The sequence below is a fragment of the Schistocerca cancellata genome, chromosome 5 (assembly GCF_023864275.1).
Source record: "Schistocerca cancellata isolate TAMUIC-IGC-003103 chromosome 5, iqSchCanc2.1, whole genome shotgun sequence".
In the NCBI taxonomy this organism is placed as follows: domain Eukaryota; kingdom Metazoa; phylum Arthropoda; class Insecta; order Orthoptera; family Acrididae; genus Schistocerca; species Schistocerca cancellata.
In genome coordinates this window covers 486,496,539-486,523,263 of record NC_064630.1, presented here as the reverse complement: position 1 = coordinate 486,523,263, position 26,725 = coordinate 486,496,539, and the positions used below count along the sequence as shown (strand labels likewise).

The 26,725-nt window shown below is 43.6% G+C and overlaps 1 protein-coding gene across 1 annotated transcript in view; it reads right to left on the bottom strand.

Annotated features, from left to right (window-relative positions):
- The window catches only part of LOC126188614 (spondin-2-like), a 245,522-nt gene that overhangs the window by 48,188 nt on the left and 170,609 nt on the right, over window positions 1-26,725 (bottom strand). Inside the window, exons 3-4 of the mRNA XM_049930216.1 lie at window positions 10,908-11,107; window positions 2,225-2,329 (exon numbers count right to left, since the gene is read on the bottom strand). Of these exons, the coding sequence (XP_049786173.1) occupies window positions 2,225-2,329; window positions 10,908-11,107 (305 nt within the window). The remainder of the gene's footprint in view (window positions 1-2,224; window positions 2,330-10,907; window positions 11,108-26,725) is intronic.

The following is a 26,725-nucleotide window of genomic DNA, read 5'->3' as shown; positions in this document are numbered from 1 at the left end:
TGTTAAGCAGTAAAGCTGATTCTAGTACAAGATGCAATTCTCGTTAGTGCGTACACGCTCAACTGCGAGTTAACAGGTCTAGAAACGCATTTTGCCTGCTGAGTTGGGCGAACGAGCGGGTTCAGGCCTACCTTCGTGACGTAAGCGCCGCGGCCTGTCTTTCTCGTGGGCCTCAGCTGATGTTAAACTCAGCTTTTAACCACAGGAGCGTCCCGCAGCACATGCGTGGAAGGTCTTTCTGCGGTTACCGGCAGAGGGCACTACGAGCGTCTGGCCGCATACGCGTATTGCTGCTGCTGCTGACATGTTAAATTTCGACTTCGCCGCGCGATTATCTATCTTGGTCTAACTCTCGACTGGAAACTAACATGGAAACTTCACATATTAACCATCCAACAGAAATCCCACAATAAACTAAAACTACTAACAGGCCGAACATGGGGATTATACCCCTCCACTATTGTCCACACCTGCAACACCCTGATCCGATCCATTCTCTGCTATGCAAATTTTGCATGGATCTCCGCCCCAGCAAAGTTCCATAAGTACCTCTAAACCTTTGAACGCCATGTACTCCGGCTCGCTTTCCGAATCCGTTTACTTTTCTCCATATGGATCCTTTCCCAGGTCATAAAATTCCCACCGCTCCTCAACCACATAGAACACCTCTACATATCCTGTAACGTCCTCAAACTGGATTTCAATAACCTCATTGTCTCCCATCTGATACTTCCCTAGTGTGCTGCTGCACCTATACAAACACATTCCCGTGTCAGGGCTCCTCTCTTCTTTTTCTTCTCCATCCATCCCCATCCCTTTTCTCATGTAACCACTACACTATCAACACACCACACTACTCCCTCTGTCTTTCCCACCTTCTATATTTTACACTATCCACCTCTCATCTCTATGGGACATATTCTCCCCTCCCACAACACTTGTCATCCAGTGTAGGTCCTTCTGATTTTAAAAGGAATTGTAGTGGTGCAGTGTTTTCTATCAGAAGAATTTCACTATTCTGCAATGTGTTTTTAAAATGCATATATATTTTCGTTTTTAATCGGCTTCTTATTGATTTTTTATTTAAAATAGAAAAACAACCTTAATGTTTGTTTCTCATTATTTTATGCATTTTTTTTTAATTTGCTTGGCTGAAGAGCGGAATATTGTACCGCTAACAGCAGCCCCCTCCCTGCTCATATGGGACGAGGGATCGAAACAATAATAAAGTAAAAAAAATCGCGAGTATCATCAGGCTCGTCTTTCAGCACTAAAAACAGCAGCTGCCACCGTCTGAAGATGTCAAACAGTTACATAGACGATGTACTGTAGGAGCTGCACAATACGGTCCGGCGGCAAACCCGAAAGGGGCATTTGAAAGAAACGAATTTGAAAAAAAGTTTTCCCTAAATTGTCAGCATGTTTGCAACACAGTGAAGTACCAAGGTCAAATGTGTAATAAAATTTCTCACGTATGTCACTGAAGTATCTTCAAATCGATTAGCAGTGATCAGGCGTTCTTGTTCTTTTTCTTGTACATGGATTAGGCTACGAACCTGTTCCATCACAACAAATTATCGTTTCATAAGTGTTTAATTTTCTTTTTTCGCTTATCCCATTTTATTTATAATTTAAGACCTGTTTCGAGAAATCTTTGGAAAACCTTATGTTGTCCATCATTTGCACTTGTTCAGCCAACATGTTGAGGTAAATTTTCTTTTCCTTTCAGTTACTTACATTTTCAGTACTAGTTTATTTTTGCTTCTTATGTGATCTGCTCTATGGTATTTCATCTCCGAATTTTTCCCAGTATACGCGTGTTTTCATACATGCAGCTAATTCCGTCAAGACAGCGTATCATGCATCCTGGAAGAATAATTTATATTTTATATGAAAATGAAAACGTACCCTTCACTCCAGCCACGAAACGTCTTTTAATATCACCAGCGTTCGGTGCTCAGCTGACACTTCTGTGCTTCCTCTTCAGAACCTATTATGCTAGCGTTCACTTGCACCAAAAGTACGCAAATACCAGTGCGTAGTAAATGAAAAACGATGCGGGGAATAACGGTAGGAATCAACAAAATATTGCTAGTTACACTAGTCAGTAAATTAAATTAAAAAATACTCATTTCCAGATGGAGAGCACTAGTATTCATTCCGAAAAATGATACAGACATGTCACCCTCGTAATAAGCTGAGTATACAAAGGTCGTTCACTTACGTCTATTGAGAGCGAGTCAATCCATTTGCCATGCTTGCAGAGTGGAAGGCTGTCCAGTCCAACAAACCAGTCTGGTGACGGAATGAGGCGAACCACCACTGACAGCTGCAAAAGAAAATTAACATTATCAGCACTAATGTCACTTCCGTAATATGTAATGTATCTAAGCAAGAAAATCCAATTATTTTTGTAACGGAAGTGCCAGAAATGAGATAATATTCGACTATACGATGATTACAGTAGATAGACTCATTTATTGTGCCTACTTCATATTCATCTCATTATGTAAAATCTCCTCTAGTGTGAGCCTCACGGAAATCTTTATTCCTAGCATCCTCCACTGACCACCAAGTATTTGTAGACTCCTGGTAATAGCTTGTCAGCCGAAATCGCTTAAGATGATAAATAATTTATGTATAAATTTGACTGAAATAAATTCTCTGCCAATAACATGGCAAAGATGAACTGTCGGATTGTTCATCTAGGCACCATCTAGCAACGAACGACCGATGACATGGCATCTTCATGAGGATACACTAATGCCAGAAAGGAAGTAACATCATGAATGCCCATATAACGTTCACTTGTCGTTGATCTCTTCAGCCGGACAGTACAGCCTAACTGCCATTATGTCAACACGGTCCAAACCATAACTGAGCCCTCTGTCTGGAAACAACGTTGATCACGCGCAACATCCGTAGCTTCGCGGTGCTCTAGTCAAATTCAAGGACCCATGACCTCGATACAACTGAAGGCGGGATTCATCGGTCCATGCTACATGCTGCCACTGTTCCATGGTCCAGAATCGGTACTGACAGACCCATACCAGTCGTTGAGTTCTGAGACTAGATGTTTGCAAAAGGGGCAAAAGTATGAAATATTTCGTATAAGCGGCGTTGGACGGTGTTCGTAAAAGTTAAGAACTGCAATACTTAATACACAGTCGTACCTGTTATTTTTATTTTTGACTGCCAGTTTCGGTCAAATTAACAACATCCTCGGGTCATCTGCATTAAAGGAGAACAGAAAACATGTAGTCAACTGTGCATGCCACAATAGCAGTAATTAATCTTTCTTGAGTCATTCGTAGGCTGCTGATGCCGATGCGTTCAGTCTTGGTAGAAATGCGCTCCTGACACCCCAATTCAGATCGGCGGCGATCTAACTCGGCAGACCGTCCTTTGCCATGTACGGTTCTGTGGAGGCGACGTGATGTCCGATCTTCAAACACTTCTGATCACATTTTAAGGTGATTTACGCTTGTAGAAACATAGTTCCTGAGATACTGAAGAACCAATTAGGCACTGGTGACCTCAGAAATTCGAATAATTTGCATCATGTGTCGTTCACCGTTTATCATTCAATGTTAAATGGTTCAAATGGCTCTGAGCACTATGGGACTCAACTGCTGTGGTCATAAGTCCCCTAGAACTTAGAACTACTTAAACCAGCCATCACGAGGGAGAGAAAATCCCTGACCCCGCCGGGAATCGAACCCGGGAACCCGGGCGTGGGAAGCGAGAACGCTACCGCACGACCACGAGATGCGGGCTCATTCAATGTTAATAGCCGGATAACTCCATATCCACTATGCACCTCTCTACAACAGACTACATTCGCACCATAAGCCGCATTTAATCATATGATTATGGAGTTCTACAATGTATGTCTCCATTTCGGACTTTTGGGGCCAATCAATTTAGATATACTAAACAAAACAAAAAACAAAAATAAGTATATCCCCAGTAATGCGTCAACGTTGGTAAGCTCGCTGCACGAAATATTAATAAAGGAGCGCAATAGTCACTTTGAAAGGCTGATGTAAGTCATGCCACTGAAGTGGTGTGTAAATCCTAATTGATTGTATGGAATCAGTGACGTAAGACAGGTCGACTTAGAGACGACACAGAATGGCTGAAAGAGGGGTCGTATAAAGATGTTATCATTACTACACTAAAGAGCTAAAGAAACTGGTACACCTGCCTAATAACATGTAGGGCCCCCGCGAACACGTAGAAGCGCTACAGCACGACGTGGCATGGACTCGAGTAATGTCTGATGTAGTGCTGGAGGAAATTGACACTAGGAACCTTGCAGGGCTATCCATAAAGCCGTAAGAGCACGAGGAGGTGGGATCTCTTCTGAACAGCAAGACGCAAGGCATCCCAGATATGCTCAATAATATTCATGTCTGGGGATTATGGTGGCCAACGAAAGTGTTTAAACTCAGAAGAGAGTTCCTAGAGCCACTCTGTAGCAATTCTGAACGTGTGATGTGTCGCATTGTCCTGCTGAAATTTCCCAAGTCCGTCGGACATGAATGGATGCAGGTTATCAGACAGGATACTTACGTACGGGTCACCTATCAGAGTCATATCTAGTCGTACTAGGGCGCCCGTATCACTCCAACTGCACACACCCCACACAATTAAAGAGCCGCCACCAGCTTGAACACTCCCCTGCTGGCATGCAGGGTCCACGGATTCATGAGGTTGGCTCCATACCCCTCGATGCAATTTGTAACGGCACTCGTCCGACCAAGCAACATGTTTCCAGTCATCAACAGTCCAATGTCGGTGTTGACGAGCCCAGGTAAAGCGTAAAGCTATGCGTCGTGCAGTCATCAAGGGTACACGAGTGGGCCTTCGGCTCCGAAATCCCATACCGAGGATGTTCGTACGCTGACACTTGTTGATGGCCGTGCATTGAAATCTGCAGCAGTTTGCGGAAGGGTTGAACCTCTGTCACATTGAACGATTCTCTTCAGTCGTTGTTGGTCCCGTTCTTAGAAGATCTTTTTCCGGCCGCAGCGATGTCGGAAATTTGATCTTTTATTGGATTCCTTATATTCACGGTACAGTCGTGAATTGGTCGTACGGAGAAACCCCCACTTCATCGCTACCTCGGAGATGCTGTGACCCACCGCTCGTGCACCGACTATAACATCACGTTCGAACTCACTTAAATCTTGATAACCTACGATTGTAGCAGCAGTAACCGATCCAACAACTGCGCCAGACACTTGTATTATACAGGTGTTGCCGACCGCAGCGCCGTGTTCTTCCTGTTTACGTATCTCTTTATTTGAATACGCAATCCTATCCCAGTTTCTTTGGCGCTTCAGTGGACATTGCGAATGAATTGATTCGATTTGTTTACGTATCAACGCAGATTGCCCAACGTGTAGCAGTCGCAGCGATGTAACATGGCGTAGAAACTATGTTCGAAAATAAATCCTACTGAAAGGGTCCGGAGACGTATCTTGACAGTTTAAGCTTACCATATTAGCAATGCTGACAGCCACCATCTTAAAACTTTCTGGCAGAATAAAACGGTGTGCCGGACTGGGACTCGAATGAGGGATCTTTGCCTTTCATGGGCAAGTGGTCCACCAATTGAGATATCCAAGTACGATCCATGATCCGCCATCACAGCTTTACTTCCGCCAGTACCTCACCTCGTAAATTCCAGATTTCACATATGTTTGGCGATATTTGTTCATGTTGGATGTTGATAGTTTCAGATTATTTCAGCTGTAGGCACGCTGGTAATTAGATATTTTACGTCAAAGCTAATCATTAGATCCGTAGCAAGTACTTGGTGTTCCTATATGAGCTGGATGAAATCTGTGGTATCCTTAACATAAGACGTTGTGTGCCCAACCAGGCGACGTAACTTGTGGATCAGCTATTTCTTCAGATAATATGATGCGGACAAACCGATCCCATTGACGGCTGGTCTTAGAGAACAGATTTCCACATACACCTTCGGTACCTGATACATGCATTTGGCACTGGAGTGTTCGATGTCAGCCACTTGGCTGTGTTGGCATCGGTTCTACAACTTTTGTTTAAGGCTTGCGTCTATCTCACATTCTTTGCTATGGGGTCACTTACAGTTCTTTGTACACTCATGTTCAGAAAAAACAGAACACCTCGAACGACTAAAGGACGTTCATGTTCCCATCAGCATTTCAGTCACCTCGGTTCTTTAATCGTGTCCTGTTGCCTAGCAAGCACATGGTTCGCCATGGACCCTGATAACTTGTTCCACGTGCGATGACATCGACGACATGAAAGGCTCGAACGGCGTCCTGTGGATAGCCATCCAGGCTGCATGCACCTAGTTCCAAAGTTCATCGTTGATAACCTCGCCGTTGAGCGCCTGGAAGCATCACCTCCAAAGTTCATTGATGGTGACTAGCGTTGGGTCATAGTGCTGAACCAGTCGTTTCACCATGGCTCACACATTTTCGAATGGCTACAGGTCTGGTGATGTGGCGGGCCAGAGTAAAAGGCTGATCATCTGTGACACCAATAACTCTCGTGTTCGTGCAGCAACATGTGGTCGTGCATTGTCTTGTTTAAAAATAGCGTCTGTGGTGTTGTGCAGAAAGCCGGGCGGGGTTGCTGAGCGGTTCTAGGCGCTACAGTCTGGAATCGCGCGACCACCACGATCGCAGGTTCGAATCCTGCCTCGGGCATGGATGTGTGTGATGTCCTTAGGTTAGTTAGGTTTAAGTAGTTCTAAGTTCTAGGGGACTGATGACATCAGTAGTTAAGTTCCATAGTGCTCAGAGCCTTTTTTTGTGCGAGTGCAGTCACCATGACGCTGCTCCTTCTGTCTGCGGCGAACCAAAATGCGGCCATAATTAAAAAAAAAAAACAGATCCTGGATTCGTCCGAAAACGCTGTCTGATACCATTCCTGTTCCCTGTGACACCATTCCCCTACACCATTATCGTCTAGCATGTTTCTACACACTCGTGAAAGGTAGGTGGAGAAGTGGACCACGAGCACATAACCTGTGCCGTAATAAACGGCGAGAGACTGTCATCTCTGACAGTGTACGATGTGTTCCACTATTGCGCCAGAGCCTAGGATGATGCAGCTCTGTCCTGTAATGCCATTCGGATGAGATGTAGATCTTCCCGTGGGGTGGTCTGGGTGCTGCTATATGACTCATCTCGTCGTATTCTAGGAACCGTTGCACTACCGAAACACTTCGTCCCACAGTAGCAGTAATTTCCCGGAATGCATCACATTCCCTCATGCCAGTAACACCCCCTCTTACAAACGCACTGATTTGACGGTTCTGTTCGCGCATATGTCTGCGAGCCTATCTGCACATCTGCTCAAGTCACACTGATACATTCAGTTTATAGTTGAAACCTGGTTGATAGGTATGCATAGAGCGCACAGGATAAGGTTACGATTGTGGATGGAACCGTGAACAGTTACTGTGAGTTGCACAATCAGAAACACAACTTCATTTTTCTAAGAACCACTCATTTACACGTGGTTTTAAAAGATCACAATTAAACAATACAGCTGAAGGCCTAGTTAAAGAACTTGAGATGCTTTCTGGGCTGAAGGCCCAAAACCACACCAAAAACAAGAACTTAGAAGTCAAAAGTAATTAAAAATAGAAGGTAAAAATTTTAAAAAAAGGTAATTGAAAACAATTAGCGGCTGAAGGCCTACACTACATGTCTGAAGGACAACTATAATTAAAACAAATTAATAAACAATTTTTCCAACCGAGAAATTTCCTTTTAATCTTACAACAGAACAGCAGAAATCCTAATTAAAGAAATATTAACTTATTGCACCGCTGAAGGCCACAAACAAATTTGAAACAAAGGCTGAAGGCTTGAACAACAGGTCAGACAAACAATTTAAAAAATAAATGGTTCAAATGGTTCTGAGCACTATGGGACTTAACATCTTAGGTCATCAGTCCCCCTAGAACTTAGAACTACTTAAACCTAACTAACCTAAGGACATCACACACATCCATGCGCGAGGCAGGATTCGAACCTGCGACCGTAGCAGTCGCGCGGTGCCGGACTGAGTGCCTAGAACCGCGAGACCACCGCGGCCGGCAACAATTTAAAATAAACCCCTTCCTTCTTATAGATAATTTTCCTTTAAGAATACACACGGCTGAGGACCTTATTAAAAGGGGTTCACATAAATCCTCGGCTGCAGGCCACACATAACACATCGAAAAACTAACGGCTTAGGGCCTGGATTATATACAATTTCAGATAGAACCAATTTTAAGGAAAAAAAATTCTTTTTTTCTTTTTTAAAATAAATTCAGTCTTCAAAATTTTAATTTAACAGTGCTGAAGGCCTTTACGTAAAATTTAAAAAGATCAGAATTAATACATGGCCGAAGGCCTCACACAGTACTTCAAACTACAATGAAAATCACAATCTAAAACAAACAAAACAAGTGGTGCTCAGAAGTGTTCCACGGGTCGGCCGGAGAGGGCAGCTCAAACGTAAGGTGAGGTGAGTCAGGCAGCCAAGAGCTGAAGTTAGGTAATCGGATGGCAACCCAAACTAGGGACGGCCCAAGGACCTACCAACAATTTAACCAATTCCCTTCCGTTCAACCAACGGCACAACAATGCAAAATATCGGCCAAGGACGAGGATACGAACAGCACTACGTCTTCAGAAATTGGTGTTTAAAAAAAACAGCCAAGGGAACAACAACCACTCTAAGCAAATATGAACCAAACCACTTAAAAGGCTGTCGAACTACACGCTGCACCGGACAGCATCAACACAACGAGGAAAGGCACACTGCCGGAAAACAACGCTAACGACCTGGGCAGGTATCTTGGATGTTAACGGCCACAGGGCAGAAAATACCGCTGGTGCTCTTCACTGGTAAATAACAGTCAATTTAACAATTAATCATAATATAGGAAGATGGCTGCAAGATTTCACCGACCCCAACACTTCATCACTTCATACATTGCTGCTAGCCCGAACGGCCCAGAGAGCAACAACCTGCAAATGAACGAAGAGATGTCACAATAGTTGAGGCTTCATAACAGGTTAACTGATCAGTCAACTTCAGCGTCCAGGTTCGGTGGGCAACGAACTTTGTCGTTCTCGCAGCTAGCGCCTCATGATCCGACAGCACGTGCACGCCGCCAGTGGTCCCAGCCTGGCCTAGCGCCACGGAGAGTTCCTCACTGCTTCATCCTAACCGACTGACTAGCACACACACCACCACCACCCGGGATATACTAGCTGTCACACCAAAGATAGTACGACAGATAAGCGCTGCTGCTGCCACTCGAGGAAGCAAGCCAGTAACTTTGTTACGCCAGTAAGCAAGGAAGAAACAAGATAACAGTCGATGTGAAAAATTGCCAAAGAACAAACGGCAAGAACGCGAGGCGCACATGGCTCAATAGTGACAACGAGAGCCACAGCCAAATTTTACCGGTGGGTGGTGGTACTGCGCCCCAATATCGATGCTGACGTTGAACCCGCGGGCCGACATGTTTGAAATGTTTATCACTTCTGCAGAACATATTGATTTATATGTCCTGTGAATATGAACGGCCTATCTCTAGTTGCTAAAGGTGTCCTGTTTTTTTTCTGAAGATGAGTGTATATTGGAGCAACTCGCTGACTTTGGCTTCATACATTTTAGTGTCCTTTATTCCTTCGTCCACCCGCAAAATTACAATATATTGTGTTCCTCGGTCCACATAGGATTATGCTTTCTTCAGGTGATGCATTCTGCTGCAGAGGCTTTGCATGCTACACGACTCGGATTCTTGCCGTACCTTCTCTACTGTCACTAAGATCAGTTTTCGGGGCGGCACTTCAAGGGTTTGGACAACGTCTTCCGCTGGTGTGTAATGGGGTTTCAGAGAAAAACTTAAATCCTTAGACTACACATATGAAATTTGTGGTGTTACCGTCAGACACCACATTTGCTAGGTGGTAGCCTTTAAACCGGCCGCGGTCCGTTAGTATACGTCGGACCCGCGTGTCGCCACTATCAGTGATTGCAGACCGAGCGCCGCCACACGGCAGGTCTAGTCTAGAGAGACTCCCTAGCACTCGCCCCAGTTGTACAGCCGACTTTGCTGGCGATGGTTCACTGTCTACATACGCCCTCATTTGCAGAGACGACAGTTTAGCATAGCCTTCAGCTACGTCATTTGCTACGACCTAGCAAGGCACCATATTCAGTTACTATAATTACTTCAAGAATGTATTCTGAACAGATAATATTGTGAATCATGTACCGTCAAGAGCGACGTTCATCATTAATGGATTAAAATTAAGTATCAAACTAATTACGTCCGCTTTCTGAATTCTAATTCCTTGTCATGTTCCAGACCTCACGTCAGTATAGTTCTTCCATCCTCACGCCAGCCTGCGTGAGCTAAAACGCCTGCATTTCGGCCTCCTCTAGTAACGAGGTGTTGGCTCTTCTGCAAACACAACAAAATTTCCTTCCTGATGGTACGCGAACTTACAAGTTACCGGGAAACCTGTGGAGCAGTACGTGGCGCAATTTGTCTTCCGCACCGCATATTTCAAAGAGTGGGCCTCCGTTAAGGGGGAATTTGCACAACGCTGCAGTTGCTCCAAAGCACGAAGGAAAGGAACGCTTCAGTGTGCACTCACAATGAAGACAAAATGGCTCTGAGCACTATGGGACTTAACATCTGAGGTCATCAGTACCCTAGACTTAGAGCTACTTAAACCTAAGTACAACACCCACATCCATGCCCGAGGCAGATTTCGAACTTGCGACCATAGAGACAGCGCGGTTCCAGACTGAAGCACCTAGAACCGCTCAGCCACAACTGCTGGCTCATTGGAGACGTAGTACTGTATCAGAAAGCTGCCGGGACTCACCAGAGTGTGGTTGCCGTCGACGAAGCAGGAGGCTGAGGTGTCGCCCTGGCCGCTGGCCACGGCCGGCGCGTCGAAGGCGTCCAGCACGCCGCCGCCCGCGGGCACGACGTCCCAGCGGCCCGTCTCGGCGAACACCTGCAGGCCGGCGCTGGCCGGCTCGCCTTCGCGGAACAGCCGGAAGTCGCGGCTGTGCGTGCGACCTGCGGCCAAACGCTCTACTTAACCATCCAACTCGTTAGCGTCATTCAAGTTTTACCAATAAAAGTGTATGAAATGTCACAATGCACATTTCTATGACTGGTTTTTGGCCAAAACTTGGCTGTCTTCAGTGGTGACGGAATCTGGTCGTTAATACGAGAAACCACCGACATCATGCCTCGGAGATTAGCCGTTGAAGCCGAATGCTGTCCATGCAACGCCCTACATAAACCCAGAAGATAACTGTCCACAAATTACGAAGAATTTTCTTTACGTCATCACGAAATACGAGGGGGAGGCCAAAAATAAACGGAATTTCTTTCTAGAAAGCATATACTTTATTGTTTTAAAATACAACCTTAATCTCCTTCGAAGTACTCTCCATTAGCATTAATACACTTGTCCAAACGTTCATTCCAGTGTTCGAAGAACCTTTTAAATTCGTCCTCTTTGATACCTGCCAGCACTTCCATGACATTGCGTTTTACGTCTTCCACATCCGCAAAACGCTTCCCCCTCAAGTCTTTTTTCATCCTCGGAAATAGGAAGAAGTCCGAGGGTGCTAAATCCGGCGAATAGGGCGCGTGGGTCGAGGTAGTCGTCTTCGTTGAGGCCAAAAACTGGCGAACGCTGAGAGCCGTGTGCGCGGGAGCGTTGTCGTGATGCAGGAACCACACGCCATAATCCCATAAAGCCGGACGTTTTCGCGATAAACTTCTGCGAAGCCGTTTCATAACCTCCAAATAGAATTGTTGGTTTACTGTCTGGTTTTGACGGACAAATTCAGAACGTACGATCCCTTTGATGTCAAAAAAATAGATCAACATCGTTTTCACATTCGATTTCACCTGTCGAGCTTTTTTTGGTCGATGTGAGCCAGGTGACTTCCATTGTGATGACTGTTGTTTACTTTCTGGATGGTACCGATAGCATCATGACCTGTAATGATTTTGTTGAAAAAATGTGGATCATCTTTGAATGCGTCCTTCATTTCGAGACAGGCTTGAACGTGACGATCCCTTTGATCTCTGGTAAGAAGCTTCGGCACGAATTTTGCTGCCGCTCTTCGCATCCCCAAATCGATGGTCAAGATGCGCTGTATTGAGCTCCAGGACAACTCGGACTAGTTCTCGAGTTGGTCGATTGTCCTCCGTCGATCTTCACTGATGAGATCACGGATTTTGTCGATGTTGTCTTCGCTTCGAGCAGTTGAAGGTCGACCGGAACGGGGCTGATCTTCAACCACCATTTCTCCCTTTTTAAACCGAGAAAACCACTCGTACACTTGTGTTTTACTAATAGCATCGTCTTTGTAGGCTGTCTGAATCATCGCAACAGTTCTGCTGCGTTCTTGCCGAGCAAGAAACAAAACTTCACTACCCACGTTGTTCGTAAGAACTAGCCATTTCCTCGTGTCACGTCTGCACTGTACGCACACTCAAAGAACTGCCAAAGAAACCACACTATTCACTGTTGGGTGACGCCGCGTGGCAGAGCTCCTACCACAACCCTCTGGCGGCGCAACCTGCTACTACAAGTACACGATGTGCAGCATTACGATTCTGGTTACTTTTCTGTCCCCCTTCATACATTACTATAAAGAGGGACAAGGTGTTGTTCTTTTTATATAGTAGAAAGTATGGTTTGAACAAGAGAGAGTCAGTCTTATAAAGGAGTTCTGTGGTAAAGCATATCAATCCCTCTCCACCTCTCCCTCCCTTCTTCCTTCCTCCCTCATCTCCTAGCCCCTGGCAGATCATGTGTTTGGTCATCGTCTTCACCGTGCTACGTCAGTGTTGTGTTTGGTGTTGTTCTCCCGTGCGTACAGAGCTGAGATTTTAATTGTGTACTGGACTTGTACATAGTGTTACTGTCAGTGATAGTTATGTGCTACGCCGTCCATTGCTACTTTTATGCTCCAGCCATACTTCGCCTTGTGTTCTTTTAATTGTCCCAGCGTGACGTTTTTGTGCTCAATATGTTTTTAAGGTTTTTATCTCCATTTTACAGTCGCCCCTTTTTGTCTGTTCTCATTCATTATGTTCCCCCATTTTCATATTTATGTCCGCCATATCGTCTACTTTGTAATTTTAAATGTCTTCTGTTGTATAATTAATGTCTTTCGGCTGCTGCCAGCCTGCCCCAGATGAGGCAATGAAGTACAACAAAGGAAAAAACAGCATATCAGAGACAGAACGCGTTGTTTATTTCATATTAGTGCGGGTAGCGTGTAAGTAATATGTGTAGTTTTACGTTATTACGATTTCGATCCTCCATTGAATAAAAACTATTGAAGAAAAGAAACTGTGCAGCAAGTAAAATCTTACCTAAAACAAAGAAAAGAAAGAGTAAAATTTTAATATCCAGCTCTGAAGCTTTAAATGCAAACTGTTCATTAATTCATTGAAGTTAGTTGCTCGTAATAAAGATAGTCTGCGGTAAGAACACTCCAAATATTATAGCTAAACCAGATTCATTCATTCAAAACTACGTAACCGGTTAATGAATTAGACATCAGATGTGTAATTTTCAGGCCGAATGGATTAAGTTTTTTATTTACTTATACGTATATATTTTTTTTTAATTTCGTTAGGTAGAGAATGATAAGGGTGGGTTGTGTGAAATAGTAATAACAAGAGCGTAGCGACATAAAAATATTGTTGTTAGTAGACGCATACACTTACGAAGTAAATTTCATCAGGTGAGTTAATGAAGAACTATTCAGCAACGCATATGGTAAATCTTAACATTGGTTAATGCTCCTGACATTTTTCTGTCACGTTAATGAGAAGTAACAACACGGTAATATCGTGTTACTACATCAGGCAGTCATTTACCACCTGGGTTCACGAAGCTCACTGAGCGTGTTGGGCTTAAGCCGCACACAGATAAAAGTAACTAATTAAAAAGGGAATCCAACAATATTTAGTTACCTAACTAACTCTAAGCAGTGTCCAGCACACACAATTACCGCTAGACAAGTCGTCAGGACGTAAACAGAATAGTGCTTCCCGTGTGAAGCCGAGGTGGGTCTCTGGTTAAACCTACATGCAGACTGGCCGTGACCGTTATGAATAACAACATGAAAATACAAATTACTGCCTAACCAACAACATTTATCGTTCCCCAACTACGCTTTTTCGACGGCTCTATCTCCATTATCAAGTGGATTTATTATAACGTTTTCAGTTTAGAATTTCTAAAAACGGACAGGACATAGCAGCAAAGATATTACATGTAAGAGGACCTGATGATGGCAATATGATGAAATGGGCTCATCGTGAGTGATTTATAAAATAAAAAGAATTTAAAGAGCAGTGCAGCTGGCTGATATTCATAATAATCATGTTATGAGAGAGCATAACGTGCCCCAAAGAATAAAAGGAAAAAAATTTAGTTACAGGAAGTGTATGTGAGTAAACCCTAGATGCGGGAAAAAGAGTCCGTGACTACTGCAGGACAGCGAAAAGTTATCCACAGAAAAGTCGCACAAGCATCAAGCTGATGATTGTGGAATAATCCTCCGAAACACCTATTAGGAAGAAAAGCAAAAGAAGAATATTATTACTATGTCTTAAGGGTTACTATGTCACTGGAAGGCGATTCAGGCCAACATTACGCGATGTACAAATGGCGCGAACCCACGCATGAGTACTGGACGGCAATAACACTCGAAACTCAAAGGCCAATCCCTGATTCCTTGTAAAGTCGTTCTTTCGAATTAAAAAATTCTGAGAGGTCACAGTTCTTATTTATTAAATGCTTGCCATTCTCTTACGAACATGTAATTGGATTATGTGATTATTGTACTGTTCGTTTTATATGACACTTCGTTGCACAAGCATGTTTTTATCAAAACATACATTTATGCAAGTAGAGGACGCATTTGGAGTCATTGGTCTGACATTATCTATAATCCTTAGAGTAAGACGACGAAAAGCGAGACAGTGTTTGATTCGACCCTGGCTGGGAACAATGGACGAAGCCCGGGACGTATTGATTCCTTATTAATGGAGGAATTGAGACTCGAAGATCCACATGAATTTCTGAACTTCGTGAGAAGGATGTGACTTGTTTTGACGATCTGCCGTCGATGACACATGAAGGAATTCACTGAAGTGTCACAGTAAGGTAGGAGGTAATTCCTAGTTCCTAGTCGGAACTAGGAATTAAACCTTTCGTTTATTCATTTGATCGGGTTCTCTCGATGACTACTGCCAGGTTCTCCTTCCCGGCTTGGTTAAATAAAGAAAAAGACGCAATCAAATGCGAACATTCGTCAATCAAGGCGCTATGTATGCAAATCGAAAGTTACAAATATAAGGTTATATGCATATTTGCTCAGAAAAAAAAAAAACGACTGGCGAGGTACTCATTACGATATAAAGTAGGCAGGCATGGGCAACCTTTGGTGACCCGCAGGTGTGATTCACATATTTACATGAGCTAGAGGGCAGCGTCGCCACTTGACGCGACAGGAGCGTACCTAGCGGATAAAGTCAAAACTATAGCGTCCGCGACATTAGCGTATGTTGTAGCATTACGTTATGAATAGCACCCTTTTCTCGATATGCCACGCCAGCAAATTACACCTCGAAACACGCGTTTTTGTAAGTACATTCATTTTACGTTCACCTCTTCTTCAGCTGTTTACATTTATTTGCGCGTCGTGAAATTTGTTTCTTTTTCATGAAGGCAAAGAGTATCTTTCAGATTTCAAAAAAAACTAGCTATGTAGTGCCCCAGGGTTCCGCGTTAGGCCATCTGTTGTTCTTGGTGTACATAAACGATTTGCCAAACCATCTGACAGTTGCAGAAGCGGTGATGTTCGCTGATGATACTAGCATTTTTATAAAAGGATATACTGAGGATGATCTACAGCAGAGTGTCTCTAGGTCAATAAATGAGACAGGAAAATGGTTTAGTGATAATGCTTTGATCATAAACAAGGATAAAACGGTATTGATGAATTTTAGTAATATTAAAAGTAAAGCTAGAAGAAGAGTAAAAGCTGAGTTAGGGAACTATGTTATTGCACAAGCTCCGTACACAAAATTCCTCGGTATATGGGTGGATGAGCACTTGAGGTGGGAAAAGCATCTAGAAGTTTTGAGTAAAAAATTAAGTAAATGCTGCTATGTGCTAAGAATGCTTCACGAATGTTACAACACTGAATCATTACTTTGTGCCTATTATGCTTACAAGAACAGTTTGCTTAGATATGGTGTGATCTTCTGGGAAAATATAGGTACGGCAAAACAAGCTTTCAAACTTCAAAAAAAGGGCAATTAGAATAATGAAAGGGGTTCCCTGCAGAGTGTCATGTAGGGAAATATTTAAAGAATTTAAAACAAGCTTTCAAACTTCAAAAAAAAGGGCAATTAGAATAATGAAAGGGGTTCCCTGCAGAGTGTCATGAAGGGAAATATTTAAAGAATTTAAAATAATGACTCTTCCTAGCTTATACATCGATGAATGTGAATGCTTTCTGAAAACTCTCCAGGAATTTTCAACATTAAATAATCAGGTTCATAACCATGAAACAAGGAACAGGGATGATTTTCACACAGACACCCACAAAGGAGCACTCTACCAAAAAAGTGTAAACTACCAGCCCAAAATACTTTTTAGTGCATTTCCTTCTACAATAAATAAAATTAAAGAATTTCATAAATTGAAGGTAGATCTTAAAAAATTTTTACTAACACATAGTTTTTATAGCACTGAAGAATATCTGAATATGGAAAATTAATATTATTTATATATACTAATATAAAATATTTGTATTTATTATCCATGTTTTTGAAACAAATTAAAGATAAAAAACTATATTGTATTTGACTACATTCATACAATGTATATTGTTAACGGATGAATAAAGAGATTAATTGATTGATTGACTGATTGATTTAATTACGACGTTTTGCGGTAACTGTCTTCTTGTCTTCAAACTTTCCATGGCAAAATTTTCCAACGCCTTTAGTAAAGAAACGATATTCAAAATACGTAAATAAATGTAAACGTCTGAAGATGGGATGCCAGGTATCTTGAAATGTCATCAGGCAAAAATAAAGCAAGTAGTAGCAGTTAATTCACTGTGCATCACTCTCAGTTTCAACAGTTTCAGTGTTCTTATACGTCCACAGAAGACAAGAATTATTTTCTGATATTAATACAAGAAAGAAAAGAAAAACAAATACGGTTATGGGATAAGCTGACCCATTCGAAAAGCGCTGAGGAGTAAGGTTGCGAATTTCGGTCACAGGCCGGTTATTTGAGTGTTTCCAATTTATTGTGTTAATATCCAAAAACACTATAAATCAGCAGTTTTTAAACATTTGCCAATAATGCTTTTCATGACCGGTCGCAGAGGCATAGGTAGTCTCTCTAACATTAAATAAATGAAGCCATCATTTCTTTGTCATTTTAAAAACTTTGTCTGAGTCGCCTGACGTTAACATATATCGGCTGCGTTATAAAGAAGCCATACCGGAAAAAAACGTGAACAACAGGAATGTCGAATTCTTAAACCGATAACAATCGCACTCACTCTCATTATGTGTGGCATTACTGGGAATATTTTGTGAAGTTTCGAAGATAGGAGACGAGGTACTGGCGGAATTAAGGCTATGAGGATGGGTCGTAAGTTGTGCTTGGGCAACTCAGATAGTACAGTACTTGTCCGCGAAAGACAAAGGCCCTGAGTTCGAGTCTCGGTTCGGCACACAGTTTTAATGTGGCAGGAAGTTTCAGCATGTTCGTCATTACTCCTAGCACTGACAATAAGACAATATTTGCCCTCAGATGGTCGTTATACTGAGTTATTGATAATAACTTTGAAGGTGTGAGGGCCAATTATCACGCTAGCTCTCCGTCTACTTCCTTCTGCGCCTCGGATCGAAACCAGTCGTGGGCCAGACCCGCCCGTCATATACAGGATCGTGAGGATCCTCACTATACGCCTGGATTAGGACGCTTAATACTTGTTTTACCCATTCGACTTCTACAATACAAAGTAATCACTACAAAGAATGTTTTCCACACACAGATTTTAGAAAAGAAAGTCTGCCGGCCAAACATTTTGCTTTTGTTTAATTACTTGTTCAAATGTTCAAATGTGTATGAAATCTTATGGGACTTAACTGCTAAAGTCATCAGTCCCTAGGTTTACACACTACTTAATCTAAATTATCCTAAGGACAAACACATACACCCATGTCTGAGGGAAGACTCGAACCTCCGCCCCGGCCGGTGTGGCCGAGCGCTTCTAGGCGCTTCAGTCTGGAAACCGCGCCACCGCTACGGTCGCAGGTTCGAATCCTACCTCGGGCATGGATGTGTGTGATGTCCTTAGGTTAGTTAGGTTTAAGTAGTTCTAAGTTCTAGGGGCTGATGACCTCCGATGATAAGTCCCATAGCGCTCAGAGCCATTTGAACCATTTTTTTGAACCTCCGCCAGGACGAGCCGCAGAGTCCACGACTGCAGCGCCTGAGACCGCTCGGCTAATTCCGCGCGGCGTTTAATTAAAACGTTTATGAAAATTTACTCACTAAAATATGCCCAAAAACCCCAATACGAACACCTACAAATGAAGAGCGAAACATTAGCAAGCAGACGTCTTTGAAATTAATGAAACATATTGTAGAGAAAGAACAATGCCCCTAGTTTTCACAAAATACTACCACAAACTAGGACATATCCCCGCAGTAGATCATCCACCACAATACCACAGTAAAGCAATAATTAACACAGGAAATGTTAGCTCTACCACATACACACACACACACACACACACACACGAAACAAAGAGAATCACCCACATCTAACAAAAAAGAAAAGAGTTTATATTTTTGTGGGCCTACTCTCTCTCTCTCTCTCTCTCTCTCTCTCTCTCTCTCTCTCTTCTGACACACACACACACACACACACACACACACACACACACACACACACACAAAATGGTTCAAATGGCTCTGAGCACTATGGGACTAACATCTGAGGTCATCAGTCCCCTAGACTTAGAATTACTTAAACCTAACTAACCTAAGGACATCACACACATCCATGCCCGAGGTAGGATTCGAACCTGCGACCGTAGCAGCAGCGCGGTTTCGGACTGAACCGCCTAGAACCGCTCGACCACAACGGCCGGCCACACACACACACACACACACACACACACACACACAGAAAAACTACAAAAACAACCACAGCGATAGCAGACGCTCCCACCACTACAGAAACAAAGAAGTGACAAACGCATCCAGCAATAGCAAAACAAGACCCAAGAAATGCCGGTAGTTCTTGGAATTTTTGGAAATTTGTGGTAAGTTCCAATGGGACCCAACTGCTGAAGTGATCGACCTCACAGTAGTTCTTCACAGCACAGAAACGTGAATGTATTTAGTGCAGTGATAGTGCTGTGGGCCAAAATCTAACACGTCCATATAGAAGAACGGGAAGAATGATGTAAACAACAATGATAAGAGTTAACACTGTTTATAGAAGTAGTTATAGTGTAACTGTTCACAGTGTAGCGAACCAAATTGTAAGAGAAAAAAAAATTGTTACAGTGACCACTGAAGATGTTCTAGAATAAAGCGTAACGCGTTTGGTCGAAATAAGACTTTCATTACAGTTGCGAAAGACAGTATTTAACCTACAGAACTTTAACAATAAACCATAAACAAGAACTACCAGAAAGCACACTCGCAATATCCTCCTCTGCGCATGCCCGTACTACTGCCGTCGAGGGCGCATGCGCAGATTCACGGGCGATTAGAACCGCTGTCTATTTTCACGGGTGGATAATGCGTGTGTTAGCCTTTGCGCTCGTGCCGGAACGTCGTGTAATACCACTTTTAGGCACACGCGAACGTGACGCTAAGGACGTGACTTCCGGATAGCCATATGGAGAGGGTAAACGGGGAGAACCGGTTGGCGGGCGCCGTATGGGCCGCTGTTCTCTTCCCCAGGGGCACGACCCGCCAGCCGGTAAGCTATTTCCGAGCCGCGATCCGGTTTGCGGCGGCACTTGAGTCGCTTGTCAGTGATGTATCGCCGCGCAGGTTCCCAGCTTCCCCCCCCCCCCCCCCCTCTGCCTTCCTCTACCCACACCCTCGCCAACCCCTTTGCCATATTCGGCAACCCGCTCACCGCTATTGACGCCGTCGGCATCTAAGATTCCATTTTGGGTAATGGTGTGTCAGCTGCGAGTAAAGTGCTTTGATGCCGAAATATGTTATGGCTATCACCTTTAAAATATTCAGGGGCTCGCGTCTTTCCCGAAGAGCTACTACTAGATACTGCGGCAGTAAATGTGAAGTACTCGTTACACACTGTCGGCAAACCGGTTGACGACCAGTTACAAACAACTTTGTCGCGCTGTTATTGTTGCTGTTTCCTCCCAGATGTTGGACTTCTATTTTAATAACTTCATTTAAAAACCAGAGCGGTCATTAACTCGGAGGGTGACCTCCACACCGCAATGTTTTATAGGACGTGATGTCAACCTTCACTGGACCTGTGAACCAATCCATCTAATCAGTTGCTATTCGGTGTGATATGTGAATCATGATGCAATTCACGATTCTCTAAACACACGTCGTTTGAAGACCTGTGTGGAGTGACACGTATGTGCAGAGACATTTCTGCAGCATTTCGCTCAGGAAAGCCAGTAGCATACGGCACACTTAGGAGTCCCGCTTGTGACGGCAGGTGGATACGTAGCTTTGCCCCAGGTCTAAATAACGTCGGAAGGTGATTGACTGCAGTTTTGCGAAGTCAACAACGGTGAAAGTGAAGAACATGGTTGTCGTAACAGACTGATGAGTAGCTTAGCTCCAGGTCTAGGTTAGATTTGAATATGTTTAGTTGTCAGTTGGCGATGCTAACAAATGTGAAAGCAAGAAACCACCTGAAGTGCCTTAGACTCCTCAGAAATATCTGCACATTCCGTTTCCGCACAAGTGTCATAAAACTCAACTACACATCGTCAAGCCAAGCGTAACGTTAACTATAGGACCAAATCCGCCCCTACTGGCGGGTAAAATCACGATCTTCATTACTAATATGAAACGTACCCAGTGCTATTCAGAATAACACCAACTTCCGTTATAAATTTAGTTGAGAGGTCAGTATAAACTGCTTCAAGTATGTAGTCAGCCCAGTCTCATTAAATTCAATTACAATACAGCGTTACAGTTAAGTGGTAGACAGAAAGGGGTAGCGCAGTGGTTAGCACATTGGATTCGAATTCGGGAGAACGACGGTTCAAACCTGCATCAGGCAATCCAGATTTAGGTTTCCATGTTAACAGAATCTCCCGTCGGTTCTTGGAAAAACAACATTATAATAAATGAAAAGCACCAGTTTGCTTTTGTTCTACAATATTACTTTTGTTGTTGGTTCAAAAAAATGGCTCTGAGCACTATGGGACTTAACATCTGTGGTCATCAGTCCCCTAGAACTTAGAAATACTTAAACCTAACTAACCTAAGGACATCACACACATCCATGCCCGAGGCAGGATTCGAACCTGCGACCGTAGCAGTCGCGCGGTTCCGGACTGAGCGCCTAGAACCGCTAGACCACCGCGGACGGCACTTTTGTTGTTAAACGGTTTTCGGCTTACAAGGCCATCTTCAGACATTTACTGAGTATTATCACCAAAGAAGTTACAATGTTTACAAACAACATTGCAAGAGAAGTAACACGTCTAGACTAAAGTAGAAACATACAGTAAGTGACATCTTTGACAGTCTGGTGGTAATGCAATGAAAAAGTAAAAATTGAGCATTAAATAGTAACAATAGAGTAGACAGGAAAACCTTTAACACAAAATAAGAATAGCATGCCTACATAACAGTTTCTATTAATAAACAAAACTAACAAAATAAAATAAAATTAGTACTAGACAAGGCTACATCAGGAGGTATGAAACATGGAGAGTGATAAACAAACCAATTAAAAGAAGAGACAATTATCAATGTAATTACAGAATAAATAAGGAACTTAAGCAATATCAATAAGATAAACAGAAATAAATAAATGCAGGAAAATGGACGCGTTTGAGGGAACCTACAGTAAATGCAATATTTGAGAGTGTGGTGGTACTGCATTTTAACATTATAATCAAAACAGTGGCTGTGTGACAGCTTGCATTAAATAAATGAACAGAGTAAAATATGAACAATATTTAATTACTTTCCGTCTCAGAGTAGTAATTCAACCTACGTACTCAATTATTTTCTGAATGTATATCAATATCTGTTTTTTCTTTACAGTTTTTCCCCTTTACAGCTCCCTGTAGTACCACGCAAGCTAACCCCTGATATCGTAACACATATCCTATCATGTTGTCCCTCCTTCTTGTCAGTGTTTACCATAGATTCCGTTCCTTGCCGTCTCTACAGAGAACCTCCTCACTCCCTACCTTATCACTCCACCTAATTTTCAACAATCTTCCATAGTACCACATCTAAAATGCTTCGATTCTCCTCTATTCCGGTTTTCCCACAATCCATGTTTTACTACCATTCAGTGTTGTGCTCCTGACGTATATTCTGAGAAATTTCTTTCTCAAATTAAGACATATGAGACTAGTAGACTTCCCCAGGCCAGGAATGGCTCTGGCTCTGAGCACTATGGGACTTAACTTCTGAGGTCATCAGTCCCCTAGAACTTGGAACTACTTAAACCTAACTAACCTAAGGACATCACACGCATACATGCCCGAGGCAGGATTCGAACCTGCCGTCGTAGCGGTCTCGCGGCTCCAGACTGACGCGCCTAGAACCACATGGCCACACCGGCTTGCGCTTGCAGTTGTCTCGGAAAGATTAAATACAAGTCCTGTACAGCTTACAGGGGGATTTTAGAACATTCTTACTGCGAAATAGTGGTAGCTTCAGGTAACGATAAAGAAGGTGGATGGCGATCACGCACCCTTCTCTCCAAAGTAGAACACAAAGCTCAGTAATATTGAGATCTGGTGCTGTGATGGCCACGAGAGGTGCGATAGCTTACACTCGTGCCCAGAAAATCAGTCCTCGACGATGCGCTCTGTGTGAACAGGATCCCTGTTGTCTTTGAACACGGCATCACATTGAGGAGCAAACATTGTACCATGAGTTGGACCCGATCAGCCGAAATGGTCCCAGAATGGTTGGCAATAATGCGGAGGAAGAATTACAGGATAATCGGCCGCGGTGGCCGAGCGGTTCTAGGCGCTTCAGTCTGAAACCGCGAGACCGCTACGGTCGCAGGTTCGAATCCTGCCTCGGGCATGGATGTGTGTGATGTCCTTAGGTTAGTTAGGTTTAAGTAGTTCCAAGTTCTAGGGGACTGATGACCTCAGAAGTTAAGTCCCATAGTGCTCAGAGCCATTTTGAACGACTGCAAGCTGCTTTGAATGCTAACGAGCCGTCTACACCGCAGTAAGCATGGTAATGCGTTCTGTTTTTAGCGTTTCCTTATTTTTGTCCATAATGTGTAACTGAGCAAATTATTACAGGAATTGAACCACACGACTAGAAAGAATTGTGTACTACCACTGATTTTTCTCTCCAAGTAAACATTTTTCATGATAGGGTCGATAACACCGGTTTCACGCATTTTGCACCACTGAATCTCTATGGCTGCGATCAGATAAATTATCGGAGATATCTCACAGCACTTTGAATGTTGTAACGCATATACAGGTACCTTTTGCGCTGTCTTCGACAGACGCATATCAAGTTCAGTAACCACTTTCAGGACATTGGTACTTTAGTCAGAGATAAAATTTTCGTCAATTTCTGCGTGGGTCTATCGATGAGGCTACTTTTTCTTACCATATTATGTTTAGCAGACGAAATTTTGTCACGTACTCTGTGTGCTGTCATGCCACTAGTACAGAACCTCTGGTAAGCAAAGGAAGAATCGCACTGTAAGAGTTCTTATAACAGCATGTTCATACTTATTTCTTCCAATCCCGACGTTGGTATATTTTAGTTTTAATCTTGATCATTAAACAGCTAGACTATACCGAAATGAAAACACCTAAACACACACTTTCTTTTTCCAATTTAACTATAACCGTTTAATAAAATGTCTAGTGCCTAGATTCCATAGAAAGTATTTTGATTTCTCACTTCAAGATTTTCCGACGTCATTTATAAGTGATTCTCTTTCAGAAACGATACATGAAGACCAAGTACTACGCCTCCTTTCATACAAATATTCGCAACAAAAGTTGTCGTTGTATATCAAACATTCCACGAAACGAACTAACATGCATCCAAAATCAAAAGACGACGGTCTTGAAATTCATATAATTAAGTAACTGACTCATTTGTATATACCTCAAAGCAAACACTTGAAATTTACTATCTATGATCAAGCATCTCAGTAAATACTCTGTCGGCGGTATTAGCCACTTGAAGCGCGAAAGGCACAGGGAGAAAATGAATTACAGAACACTAAGTCCACGTTATTGAAAAGTATAAAAAGTTTAGCTTGCCAATAAAAGTAGCATGTCACACAGCAGAGTCAAAAAGCCATTATTACCGCTCTCGAAATTCAGACATGAACATATTATACGACTGTATACCAAAATAAAATACAGAACAGTCTTCTTGTGATACTTCTTACTGCTAGTCTCTGAAACAGGAAACGACGTTATGATTAATAATGTGTATTTCAATCGCAGTTTCTGCAGAATTTATTAGCGCTTAATTTCACTGTTTGGTATACCACATTCAGCCAACATTTTATAAGCATCCTCGACATTTCGCGGACCGGTCAGCAAATGTGTAAATATTAATTACTTCCAGTACAGCACTCGTAGCTGCCGCATCGCGGTCGAGAAGTGGGGCCGAGGCAGTTCCAGATATGTTTTTTAGTCTGACGATAATTTATAGATTTGTAGTTTTAGCTTGACGATGTCCACTGTGGAAAGACGGTAGCTACTGTTATTCTGAAGAAGGTTGGGTTATCCCGACTGAAACCTAGGTAAATTCTAGGCAAACAGTGCAACTGAGGCTGTTAATTATTAAAATTAAAATTTTATGTAGCGGTTTACACTGACAGGGGATGTAATGACAAATCCTTTACAGCAGACTGAGGGTCGGTGAGACAGTTTCTCCTGCTAGGTACTTCCAGCGAACTTTCTTTTGGATAAATTGATGGTCGCCGTAAGTTTGAAGCATCAGATAGATGGGAGTGCCTTTTTTTCTCGTGTTTGTCCATTTTCCAGTTGCGGCTGTGACGTAACAACATGTTGAAATCAATTTCCTTTTGTCGGGAAATATTACAGGCGATGAGCGTTATGTTAGGTATGTGACTATCAACATCATATAGCAATGCAGCACGACAGATGAGAACCAATGTAAAAATTCTTTATTTTTCAAAATGATGGTGGTAGACAATTATAAATTCGTTTCCTAATATATATATATATATATTACGGCTCACCGGAAAGAATATCTACACTCCTGGAAATGGAAAAAAGAACACATTGACACCGGTGTGTCAGACCCACCATACTTGCTCCGGACACTGCGAGAGGGCTGTACAAGCAATGATCACACGCACGGCACAGCGGACACACCAGGAACCGCGGTGTTGGCCGTCGAATGGCGCTAGCTGCGCAGCATTTGTGCACCGCCGCCGTCAGTGTCAGCCAGTTTGCCGTGGCATACGGAGCTCCATCGCAGTCTTTAACACTGGTAGCATGCCGCGACAGCGTGGACGTGAACCGTATGTGCAGTTGACGGACTTTGAGCGAGGGCGTATAGTGGGCATGCGGGAGGCCGGGTGGACGTATCGCCGAATTGCTCAACACGTGGGGCGTGAGGTCTCCACAGTTCATCGATGTTGTCGCCAGTGGTCGGTGGAAGGTGCACGTGCCCGTCGACCTGGGACCGGACCGCAGCGACGCACGGATGCACGCCAAGACCGTAGGATCCTACGCAGTGCCGTAGGGGACCGCACCGCCACTTCCCAGCAAATTAGGGACACTGTTGCTCCTGGGGTATCGGCGAGGACCATTCGCAACCGTCTCCATGAAGCTGGGCTACGGTCCCGCACACCGTTAGGCCGTCTTCCGCTCACGCCCCAACATCGTGCAGCCCGCCTCCAGTGGTGTCGCGACAGGCGTGAATGGAGGGACGAATGGAGACGTGTCGTCTTCAGCGATGAGAGTCGCTTCTGCCTTGGTGCCAATGATGGTCGTATGCGTGTTTGGCGCCGTGCAGGTGAGCGCCACAATCAGGACTGCATACGACCGAGGCACACAGGGCCAACACCCGGCATCATGGTGTGGGGAGCGATCTCCTACACTGGCCGTACACCACTGGTGATCGTCGAGGGGACACTGAATAGTGCACGGTACATCCAAACCGTCATCGAACCCATCGTTCTACCATTCCTAGACCGGCAAGGGAACTTGCTGTTCCAACAGGACAATGCACGTCCGCATGTATCCCGTGCCACCCAACGTGCTCTAGAAGGTGTAAGTCAACTACCCTGGCCAGCAAGATCTCCGGATCTGTCCCCCCTTGAGCATGTTTGGGACTGGATGAAGCGTCGTCTCACGCGGTCTGCACGTCCAGCACGAACGCTGGTCCAACTGAGGCGC